Below are 12,693 nucleotides of genomic sequence, written 5' to 3' on the forward strand. Positions count from 1 at the left end.
ACCTCAATTGGGCTCCGGCCCGTTTCAAGCTCTTCTGTAGTTCTATTTGGTATATTTACATTTTACACACACCACACAAGCTCTCTATTACAAGCGGGTTCTTAGATCAGAAGCGGCGCTAGGTTTCTTTCTCTGTCAAGAATCTCTTTGGTTTGGTATGTCTCTCTCTTTCTCTCTGGCACTTGTCCTCTAATTAGGGATTTGATCCACCGTTATTATATTTTTTGTCTTCAATTTCTCAATTTCCCTCTTTGTGCTTCTGTATGGATTGGATTTCCTGCTTTCTTGCTTGCCAAGGTTTGAAAAATTGGGGTTTTCTTTTTGTGTACACAATACAATTGGTAATGGATCCTATGTGGGTTTGGGTTTGGGTTTGGGTTTGGGTTTGGTATCTCTCTACTGTCCCAAATACGAATAAAAAAAATGATTTGTACATGTGGTTAGTATCAAAACATGGATGATTCAATGTATGTATGTTACCGAGCTCCTTGCCCCTCTGTTTGTGGATGTTTATAATGACCCTTTTTTTTCAGAGATTGAATGATGGCAAATGAGGACTATGAGGATGTATTGTTTTCAGACTACGATGACTTCATTTCTAAATATGAAGATGAAGATGAAGATGGCGAACCTGATATTGGTCCCGGGTTTGAGTGGAGTTCTGATCCCCTCCTCAAAGTCAAACTCTCTCACCCTTCTAAAATTCCTCGCCCTAGCCCTACCCCTATCCCTACCCCTCCCCCTACCATCGACTCCAACCTTCAGCCTCAGCCTCGGATCATAGAGCTAGACCCATTCAATGTGCCAAAATGGCTCTCAGAGACAGAGGTATGAGCAATGTGTGGGTCTTTTCTTTTTTATTCGGAAAAGAAGAATAGAAGGCTTTTTAAAAAAAAAAAAAAAATTAAACTTGCTTGTTCCTCAGATTTCTGAGGAGCAACGATATGAATATTCTGTCTATGGAGAGATGCTGTTAGACCGCTACAACCAAGTTAAGGTTTGTTTCTTCTTATCTCCATCTTTCTCTCTATCTGTCTATCTGTCTATATACTTATTAATATTCAATTTGAACAAATTGGTTGGTGTAGGGCACGGATTTTGAATTTGTGAGACTTGTGAAGAGGAAACTATTTCTTGCCGCTGGTGTAAGTGTTAAAATTCAATTTGAGGCCAAGCCCAGAGCTGCTGCTGAGTACACCCTGAAAACCTTTGAAGCTTTCGTGTTCAAGGATGCTGTCTATCATAAAGTGTGGCCCCAGAGTTGCCGACTAGTTAGCCCTAATCGTGACTCTGTGTATGATGAAGAATATTGCCGTCCCAATGATGAAGAATATCGCCGTCCCATGTGCACTTATGAATGGTAAGCGACTTTGGTCCTCCGAGTTTGCACTTATGAAGTGCTTGATGGTTGGGTGGTGATCGTAATTGATTGTATTAACTTTCTGTTTTTTGGTTTGAATGACCTGCAACCAATATTGCAAATTTTATATAATCAAAATTATTAGCGACTCTCTCTTGCATTTATTCCTCTAATTTATCTGATTATTAGGTGTATATCTAATTTTTAGGGGGATAAATTCGTTGTGTTTTTTCTTTAAGTGATCTTAATTTTTAGCGTTGTTGTTTGTTACTTCCTCTATGCCATGTTTGTTGCGGTAGGGTTTATGGGTTTCTCCCATGACTTGCTGAGAAAAAGGTCTCTCTTTGAATCAGAAAAAGGTCTGTATTGAAAATCCCACCTGAATCATCCATGCACGGATTTTTCACTCCTGTTTATATATAATAAAAAAACAAAAAATAAAAATAAAAAAACAGACTTTTTACTAGTTGTTTTGAGTTTTGATACGGAGCACATGTATGCATCTGTTTTTGAAACTCACAAAAGCTATGCATTTGGGTCACAAATCTCGATCTGCAGTGCAGTAGAGCAAAGAAACATAACATACATAATGAGTTCTAGAAATTGAAAGGATCTTATGATCAATCTAGAGATTATTTTGAAACCAATCATTTTGAGTATTTGGAATATCAAACATTGAACAAGTAAAGAAAGATTCAACAATTACATGTACAAGCGGAGTTACTACCAACTGAAAGGTTAAAGTAGTAAGGGAACTATGCTTTACTAGACAGTTAATATAGAAAGGAAGAAATAATCTACTGCCATAAAACTAAGTTGCGTTCGTCCTTGTAGTATTGAGAATGTGGTGAATCCAACTTCATTAAGTCACTATAAAGTTCAATATCTTCTTTCGAATGGACCGTTCTGTTTGCAATTGGAGACAGCATCGTGTCAAGAGCCATCAAAAATACGAGTTTGCCTCAGATAAACTCAGAATTGGTGTCTCGTTCTTCCTCGGTTTACTTGCATGATCAAAACCCAGATGGTTCTCAGTCTATTATCTCAAGCTCTTTGTCTTGTAGCATCTAGGATCTTAGTTTGATGAGCACGTGTGGATGGGAGTGTGTTTTTGGAGAGAGGTGTTTTTGATCTGAATTGGGTTTTGTTTTTGATAAAAAAAAATGTTTAGTAACGTCTGATAGGGAGGTGGCTAACAGAATAGTAACGGAGTAAAGCACAGGTGGGTTAAGTTTCAAAAATAAAATCACGGGTGAGTAAGTTAAATTTGAGGCAAACCGCAGGTGGGTAAAGTGTAATTTCCCCCCCCCCCCAAAAAAAGAAGATATTTTAATGAAATAAAGTTTAGAATAAATAATCTCATGTAAACGTTTTGAAAAGTGGTCATGTAAAATAGAAAAAAGATAAATCTTTGTGCTAAAATAAATAAATAAATAAATAATACAAGTTGATATGAATGCTTAGGGTGATTTTAATTTTTGGTATGAAATACACACTGGGTTGGAGCTGTCATTTAGGGCGAGTTTGAGTTTATTTATTTATTTTTGGTCTTCATGAGTCTTAATGAAGCATTTCTAATAGTGACTAATGGGATGTCTTAAGTGAACATGTTTGATTGGGATTCAATTGAATGAATCATTTCTAATAGTGACAAATGGGACGTCTTAAGTGAATATGCTTGATTAGGACTCAATTGAATGAATGCAGTGCATAATTTTTAATTTTTAGAGAAAGAGCCCCTAGAGGGGAAGTATTATTTATTAATCAAATGAATATTGTAATTGTAAACATCACATATATCAGGAGGAACAAACTTCATCCAGACAAGTAAAGAATTACTAATAGCTCGTCTAGCAAGCCTATGAGCAACACAATTTCCTAGTCTTCTAACATGACAAACATAAACATTATTAAAAGTAGAAACCATAAGTTCAATATCCTGGAGGATATGTCCAAAGGAGGAGGACTGCATGTTATCTCCCATAATAGTGTTTATGATGGTTTCCAAGTCACCTTCCAACACCAACTTACCGAACTCCACTCTTGGGCAAACCCGAGCGTTCAATGTGCTATAACACTTCCACCATTTGTACTGAGGTAGGCAATGAAATTCGTTGTGATAGAGCAGCCATAACTAATCCATGATCATTACGGATTGTGATGCTGGGACCACCATTGTTTTCTTTTGAGAAAAGTGTAATGAATGAAGTTTAGAGACCTTAATTGAATTTTGGTCAATTATAGGGGTTGCCAAAAAAGAAAAAGAAAATGTGGACATGCCGTTTGAGTTATAGGTTGTCAACAAAGTTTATCGAAACTTATTACGTTAACATAGTGGACATATATTTTCATAACGTTATGATCGTTTCGTTACTATAAAAGTACCTTTTAAGGGCAATATTTTTGTCTAAACACCCATGAAGTCGCCAAAACAATAAATTTGAAAAGGAAAAACATGCGATTTATTTTTGGACGACAAAGTACAAAATGAAGGGCAGTTCCATTTATTACTTAGAAAAACGGAGGAGCCATTGGAAGAAGAGACTAGAACATTAAACCGTTAGATATGAATTTCGAAAATGTAATCGTTGAATTGCATTATAGATGGACCCAAGATTTCAAGCAAAAGGGGGGGGGGGGTTTAGGAGTATAAGCAAAAAAAAAAAAAAAAAAAAAAAAACAACAGACGTGCTATATCTACAAAAAATCCTAAATAGTTAGTTGTTACTGTTTCTAATTTGAACCCACTACTAAAATTATTTTTTTACTCACCAATAACAGTTAGTAACAACCTATCACTTAAGATTTATTGTGAAAAATGTTGTGGATATAGCATTTCTAAAAATAAAAATATTAACAAAAATGCATCCATATATTTTGGGTTGAGGATTTACACGAGTTTGGGTTGGACTGAAATTGGTTGTATTGATGATTTTGGTGGGGAGAGGAGCCAAGCTACATAGAAGGGAGCCAAAATATAATATTTTTTTTTGGTTGAAAATAATATGCCTAATATATATATATATATATATATAAACCTGGGAGGGAGGGGGTGTAGGGACCCCTCTTGGGTCTGTCCTTAAATTGCATGTTCTTATGATATCCTTCATACTTGCAAAATTCATGAAGATCAAAGATCAATAGCTATGTCATGAATCACATGTTTTAATTTCAAGCTATTTTGGTCTAAATTTTAGAATAAAAATAATTTTGTTGATCGAATAGTAAATAACATACAATTTACACAATGGATGCATAAATTGATGTGGGTGATTTTTGGAGTTTGTTGGAAAAAATTTGGCCCTTATGCCATTGTACACGAGCTATTGTGAATGCTTACTCACCAAATCCTTAGGACCTTAGTCTTTTGTTAATTTCTTTGCTAATGTATGAAAAATAGCACACATTTTTAAATTATTGCGCATATTTGTGAAACTTTAGGTATCAATAGGGCCTACTTGAAACTCCAATCCGTGGGCCAAAAATGCTAGATAATAGTTTTATTGACCAAAGTGAAGTTAAATGAGTGAGTTGAATTTCAATCAAAGTTAGAAGGTGCAACTTAGAGGCATAGACGAAACAGAATATCAGGTATCTACAATACTGATGGAGTGTGGATTTCTCAACAAGAAGTGATTGCAGATACGTTTTCTAATTTCTATCAGGGCCTTTTCACATCCACAAATCCAGTGATAAATGAGGAAGCATTGGAACCGGTTTCTAAGCTTCTTACAGGAGAGATGAATGCATTGCTGGCTCAGGAATTCACACATGTTGAAGTAGTTCATAAGTCAAGTTATGGGCCACATATGAATGCACACATGTTGTCAAGGAAGATAATGAGGCAAGGCTATTACTGGACCACTATGGAAGCCGACTATGCGGCCCATGTTCAAAAATGACATCAATGTCAAGTCCATGGAGATCTAAAGCACATGCCGCACATGCCACTACATACCATGACATCACCCTGGCCATTCTCTACATGGGGAATAGACATCATTGGGAAGATCTACCCAACAACATCCAATGGTCATGAATTCATACTCGTAGCCATTGATTATTTCACTAAATGGGTAGAAGCTGCCTCATACAAAGTTTTGAATTCAAAGAAAGTTGCTCAATTCATCTAGACCAATATCATCTGCAGATATGGGGTCCCACATGAAATCGTCTCGGACAATGGGTTGCACTTCAAGGGAGAAACAGAGAAGCTACTATAACAGTTCAATATTCAGCACCACAAACCTTCACCTTACCGTCCTCAAACCAATGGAGCAGTTGAGGCGACTAATAAAAAAATAGGGCGAATCTTGAAGAAAAGCACAAAGAACTACAAGGACTGGCACCTACAGTTGCCCTATGCACTTTGGGGGTACAGAACATCAATTCGATCTTCCACAGGAGCCACTCTATATTCATTAGTGTATAGGATGGAAGCAGTTCTTCCCATTGAGATGGGTGTCCTTTCACTGAGGACAATACTGCAAAGTGAAATCCCTAAAGCAGATTGGTTACAAAGCAGATATGATCAGTAGTGCATGCTAGATGAGAAAAGACTCAAGGCCTTGTATCATATTCAAGGTTACCAGAGGAGGCTTAGGAAAGCTTTTGACAAGAAAGTGAGAAATAGAGATTTGAAGTTGGGGGATTTAGTATTGAAAGAAATATGAACCCCAGTTCAAGATGCAAATGGGAAGTTCAAGCAAAATTGGGCAAGCCCATACATTATCAAGCAATTATACTCTGACGAGTCCTTGGGTCCAGTATTCCATCATTGTTGCCAATTGCTTCTAAGGATGCACATGCTTTGATCTTGTCAGTTATTTGCAACTGAAGATATACCCTAGGATGCATTCATCTATCCATAGCATGCATAAACATAAGTTAGCACAATTAATCATGGCTAGCATCGTTGAGCCATATCTTTCATTATAGAGCTTGGATATCAAACATAAAGAGAATCACATAGCTTAATTATTTTCTATTTAACCCAAATTCTACTAGATAAACAAAAATTTACTAATTCCCAAAAAAAAAAAAAAAAAGTTCTCCCATCTCACTCTAGCAAATTCCAAAAAATAATACTTGCCTTGTGCATCTAGATATACCCAAAGAAAAAAAAGTAAGAAAATGTGAGAAAACAAACTTGGAAAGGAAGCTAAGACCAATCAAAGTAGAAGTATTCCTCAAGGATTAATAGAAGTCATTCAGCCCATAAATTTAAAAGAGAAACACAACACCAAATAGTTATACCTTTTAACGTCAAAATGTTCACCAGAAGCCACCCACCTTCAACAAAAAGCTCTCAAAAATCATGTAACAGAATGCAAATTCTCATATGAAGCCCTATTCCTTCATTTTGTTTTTTATTTTTCATTCTTTTGTTAACTTCTAGTGATTGCAAATCCGATATTCACATTGATTACCAAGTCACACTTGCTATAACTCTGGAATATGGCATGGGATCCGCTAGGAGAGCTCTTCTAATGGAGACTAGGCAAAGCGAACCCAAATGTAAAGCTGCATTTAGGGGTGAGCATGGGGTTGGGTCGGGTTAAGGGGATTTTTTGACCTGACCCAACCCACCGTAGTGGGTTGAAAAAAATTCAATCCAACCCAACCCATCACATAAGTCCAACCCAACTCACATGGGTCAGGTTGGGTTAGGTTGAACCCATGGGTTGGACAATTTTTTTTTATTACTATTATTATTAAATTGAGAAAAAAAAAAAAAAAAAAATCACACTTGCTACCTGAGTTGATAAAAAAATTATACATTAATATATGAACTAATATACCAACTCAGTTATACATTAATATGTAAACTAATATACATTAATATTGGCTTTTATATAGGATAAGAGGAAGAGTTGGTTATTTTAAAAAAATTATTAATTATATAATATATATTAATTATATGGGTGGGTCGGGTCGAGCTTGGCGGATTTGGAATTTTATAACTTGAACCCAACCCGACCCGCTATCAAAAAAAATTTTTGTAACCCAACCCAACCCATCAAGCCCTAAAAACTGACCCAACCTGGCGGGTTGGGCTGGGTTGGGTCGGTTTTGGCGGGTTGGCGAGTTGGCTGCACACCCCTAGCTACATTAAAGAGTTGGAGCAAGTAGTGGAAAATACTCCTGCCCCCTTAATTTTTTTCCAAGAGATGTTAAGGACTGAAACTCAGACATCACTCAAGGTTTTACACATTGTGCTAGAGCTCACTAAAGATGGAGACTTGAGGTCAAAGGGTTCAAAAAATCAAGTGGGATGGTGAACAAGGACTTCTAGACAAGGTTAGGAGGTAAAAGTATTATTTATAGATAGATATGATAAGAGTCGAACCCTATGATGTGATTTCTATCATTAGGCCAACATATCTAATATGTGCTTTCTTCCCATTCCTTCACTTTGAAGCAAATATCGCAGATAGTAATCTGGTCCCAAAGACTAGATGTGGCAACTCGCTTGACATCGTTCTAAGGCAACTCAACTTCATTCTACTCTTTAGAGATCCTTTCCCAGGCATCTCAACTTCATTTTGCTCTTTAGAGATCCCATCCAACACAACAAGATAGCTTAATACCTAAATTCTGGTAAGCTGAGCTGAAATAGGAGTTTAAGCCTCTAAAGATATTTAGCTTTGGTTGGGGCTCTGCTTATATTCACCTAATGTAGGAAAATTTGAAACCTCTTTTCAGGCATTCAACACCACTAGCGATCTTCCTTTGGCTTGTAAACCTAATGGTACAAGCTCCTGCATATGAATTCCACTAATGTTTTTGCGTCAAAACATAGAATCAAGTGTACCCACATTTTTTTTTCTCTTCCCGGTGGAATAGGGACTAATATGCCTTCAATGAAAACCCATAAACCCCACCTCAACAAACATGGCATAGAGGTAGTGACAAACAGCAAAACTAAAACACAATGAATACCTTTTCCCAAAAAAATGGATATGCTCGAGTAAATTGAACCAAATAAGCAAAAAGAGAGGGTCACAAATAATTTGATTATATAAAATTTGCAACGTTGGTTGCAGGTCAAACCAACAAAACAGAGAGTTACTACAATCAATTACGATCACTACCCAACCATCAAGCGCTGAGTCAGGGCAAACCTGGAGGACCAAAGTCCCTTGCCAATTCATAAGTGCACATGGAACAGCGAGATTCTTCATCATACACGTAGTCAAGATTAGGGCATAGTAGTCGACAACTCTCAGGCCACACTATATGATAAAAGACACAATCCTCGAACACGAAACCTTCAAAGGTTTTCAGGGTGTACTCAGCAGCAACTCTAGGCTTGGCCTCAAATTGAATTTTGACATTTAAGCCAGTGGCAACCGTTACCATCATCTTCACAAGTCTCACAAAATCAAAATCAGTGCCCTACACCAATTTGTACAAGTTGAAAATTAATAAGTATATGGACAGATAGACAGATAGATAAGAAGAAACAAACCTTAACTTTGGTTGTAGCGGTCTAACAGCATCTCTCCATAGACAGAACATTCATATTATTCCTCCTCAGAAAGCTGAGGAACAAGCAAGCTTAATTAAAAAAACCTCCTTCTTTTTCTTTTTCTTTTTTTTTTCTTTTTTTTTTTCCTAATAAAAAAGAAAACACAAACACACACACACGCACACAATGTTGCACTTGCACATACCTCTGTCTTTGGGAACCATTCTGGCTCTGGGTCTGGCACTATGATCAGAGGCCGAGGCCAAAGGTTGGAGGCGATGGTAGGGGGAGGGGTAGGGCGCCGGTGAGGGCGGGGGATTTTAAAAGGGCAAGAGAGAGATTGATTTTGAGGAGGGGTCAGAATTCCAAACTATATTGCGCTTAATAACAACCTTGCGTTTTTTATAATCAGAAGAGAAATCATCGTAGTCTGAAACCTCAAAGTCCTCATTTGCCATCATTCAATCTTTGAAAAAAAAAAAAAAAAAAGTCAGTAAAAACATCCACAAACAGAGGGGCAAGGAGCACAGAAAAATTAAAAGGGAGGTAACATACATACATTGAATCATCCATGTTTTGATACAGAGCACGTGTACACATCATTATTTATTCACAACAGCTATAGCTATGTATTTGTGTGCCAAAAAACTTCTCTTTTTTTTTGGTAGAAAGGAACTTCATTAACGAAAAGAACTAAGGGGAACAAGGCAGATCAGAAGAGTATCTGCTATGGTACATACCAGCTCTATCAGAGCTTAACAAATCCAACATACCCACAGGTGGGTCATGAAATAAAACAAAAGATCTATCCTGTTGAGATCCTAACTGAGCCAAAAAATCAGCACAAATATTGGCCTCACGAAAACAATGTCTGATTCGGACTTGGCCAATCTGAGATATCAAATGTTTGCAGTCATCAAGGAGAGGCAATGCACAACGGTTAGCACTTGAAGAATTTGAGAAAAGCTGAACAACGGCCTTTGCATCAAGCTGAACATCCACGACACTCAACTGCATTTCATAACAAAGATTGAGACCATCTCTAAGCCCCCAAAGCTCTGCCATAAAGCTGTTAGAAGATCCAATACTCCTAGAAAAACCACCCAGCCATTCCCCGTGATCGTTCCTGATAAGGCCGCCACTCCCAGCCCGGCCTGGATTTCCTATAGCTGCCCTATCAGTATTCAGACAAGCCCACCCGGCTTGAGGTCTCTCCCACCTGACTTGCACCAATCTCTTGTTGCCTGTCTTCTTGGCATTAAGGCCACAATGCTGAAATTCCAGAGCACGGAAAAGAGCCTCCTTGTGGACATAAGGTTGAGCATGAAGGTTCCTGAATATAGTTGCATTTCTGTACTTCCACAGCAGCCAAATGGTGAAAGGGAAAATGATTCTCCAAGGAGGTTGCACTCCTAACCTGCAAGAGTTATTAGTACAATTGATTTTCAGCCAATCAACCAGATTTCCCTCATAAAAATTGCTATTTGGGCTGACTCCCAATCTTTCCCAAGTTAGTCTTGAGGTCGCATAATCCCTTAGCCTATGGAGAATTGATTTAGGCTCATTATGACACAAGGGGCAGGTATCACTTTCACTAATGCACCTTTTTACAAGACATTCTCCCATGCCAATAGCATTGTGTAAGCATTGCCAAATAAAAGCTTTAGCTCGAGGAATGGTGTCCAATTTCCAAACCCATTTCCCATTAAAGAAACCTGCATCCGAATCACTCCCTATAGCTAAATCATAAGCATGTTTAAGATCAAAGTCCCCCTGGTTAACTCCAGACCAAAGCAGCCTATCCTCCCCCTGAACTGAGCTCACCGAGTAGGGAATAGAGCTAGTTTCCATGAGGATATAATCCAAAAACATCTTTCACCTTCAAAGACTCATCCTCACAAGCAAGAGGGCCTTGAATGAGAGATCTTAAACTACCATTAGGCATCCAATTATCATACCAAAGATTCAGGTTACTACTTCTCCCCGGAATCCATTGGATTCCCTTGTTAAACACCTCACCCCCCATCTTCATAGCTTTCCAAGTCCTAGAGCAAGGAAGTTTATCACCATTTCTCGCATTTAGTCTTCGATATGAGCAATATTTGCTATTAAGGACCTTCACCCATAATGCCTCTTTCTCCATCCTAAATCTCCAATTTAACTTAGCCAAAACAGCTTGATTCCTACCCTTGGCTGCCTGGATCCCTAAACCCCCTTCCTCCTTAGGCTTAGTAACTTTATGCCAGCCCACCCAATGAACTTTCTTTGCCTCATTCGACGATCCCCACAAAAAGTTTCGATTGACCCGATCAATGTTCTCAAGCAACTTATTTGGAAAAGACGTACATTGCATAATGTAATCAGGGATGGTAGAAGTGGAAGCTTGAATGAGAACAGCCCTACCCGCCAAGGACAAGAGGTTGGCTTTCCAACCAGCCAACTTTTGCTTAACTCTCTCCAACACAAATTTTAGATCCTCATTAGTGGTCCCACGGTGCTTTATGGGAAAACCAAGATATTTTCCTAGGTTAGGTGTTGAACGAAAACCTAGAATATCACACAAGGATTCCCTAGTATCCACATCAACATTCGGGGAAAAGAAGACTTGAGATTTACTCTTGCTAATGGACTGCCCGGACCTAGCACAAAAATCATCAAGAACATCCCGAATCGTTGAACAATTAACATGGTCCGCTTTTGCAAATAGGACCAAATCATCCGCAAAGAAAAGATACGAAACAGCCACCCCATTGTTGGAACTCTTAACAGAAATCCAACTTTTGTTTTTGCATTTCTCCTCGATGAAGTGACCAAGGGCTTCCATGCAAAGAATGAAAAGGTATAGAGAGAGCGGATCACCTTGCCTAATTCCTCTTGAAGGAAAGATAGGCTCCATATTACCTCCATTAAATAAAATGGAAGTGGAAACTGAAGAAACACAACTCATGATAAGGCTAATCACATTATGGGGGAAATTGGCATTAATGAGAACTTCTCTAATGAAACTCCACTCGATTTTATCATAAGCCTTTTCGAGATCCACTTTGATAGCCATATACCCTACTTGACCTTTCTTGTTACTTATAGTATGGATAACCTCTTGCACCACAATGACGTTATCAACACTTCTTCTTCTCGGCACAAAAGCAGACTGAAGAGGAGACACAAGCTTATCAAGAAGTGGTCTAATCCTGGCTACAAGAATCTTAGTGACAATCTTGTACACTGTATTGCAAAGACTGATTGGGCGATAGTTTCCTAAGCTTTCAGGACTTGCCATTTTTGGAATCAACACCACATTTGTATGATTAAGGTAATCAGGGATCTTACAATCCATAAAGGCTTTCCTTACTTCAGCCTTCACCGAATCCCCCATAATGAGCCAAAATCTTTGAAAGAACCCCGCATGGAGGCCATCCGGATCCGGAGCTTTAAAGGCTTTCAACGCCCAAAGACCATTTTTAATTTCTGCATCTGTTACCATACTACTCAAGCTGGAACTATCCTCATCTGATAGGCCAGCTAGCCACCAGGAAGGCTGAATGGGATTAAGAGGAGCAACATCAAGAGAAGTTGTGAATAACCTCTCAAACCCCCTTCTAATGAAATTCATAACCCCTACTTCACTTTGAATCCATTCACCCAAATCATTCTTGATGCAAGAGATTCTGTTGCGCCTTCTCCTAACAATAGCAGACATATGGTGAAAGGTCGTATTACGATCACCCTCAACCAACCGGTTAATACGAGATTTCTACACCCATAACTCCTCCTCTTAGTCCAAGAGGGTATTAAGATCTTTGTGCAAAACTTTCTTCAACTCAAGCAGAGAATGCGAAGGGTGAGAAGCGATGGCTTTTTG

General features: G+C 38.3%; 1 protein-coding gene and 1 long non-coding RNA gene across 3 annotated transcripts in view; one reads left to right on the forward strand and one right to left on the reverse strand.

Annotated features, from left to right (window-relative positions):
• LOC126692484 (uncharacterized) overlaps positions 1 to 12,693 on the forward strand; it is a 60,183-nt gene continuing 47,490 nt past the window's right edge. Inside the window, exons 1-4 of one of the 2 annotated variants that reach the window (XM_050388106.1) lie at positions 1 to 155; positions 534 to 828; positions 926 to 997; positions 1,089 to 1,520. In XM_050388106.1, coding sequence (XP_050244063.1) covers positions 541 to 828; positions 926 to 997; positions 1,089 to 1,364 — 636 coding nt within the window. In that variant the 5' untranslated portion in view covers positions 1 to 155; positions 534 to 540 and the 3' untranslated portion in view covers positions 1,365 to 1,520. Of the gene's footprint in view, positions 156 to 533; positions 829 to 925; positions 998 to 1,088; positions 1,521 to 12,693 lie in introns of those variants that run through there. The other variant, XM_050388105.1, reaches the window with a different exon arrangement.
• On the reverse strand, positions 8,304 to 9,286 carry LOC126692485 (uncharacterized). The gene is made up of 3 exons (XR_007645031.1): positions 9,037 to 9,286; positions 8,832 to 8,904; positions 8,304 to 8,758 (listed from the first exon to the last, which is right to left on the reverse strand). It is a non-coding gene; the product is annotated as an uncharacterized LOC126692485 (long non-coding RNA).

Source organism: Quercus robur, chromosome 7 (genome assembly GCF_932294415.1).
Source record: "Quercus robur chromosome 7, dhQueRobu3.1, whole genome shotgun sequence".
Taxonomy (NCBI): domain Eukaryota; kingdom Viridiplantae; phylum Streptophyta; class Magnoliopsida; order Fagales; family Fagaceae; genus Quercus; species Quercus robur.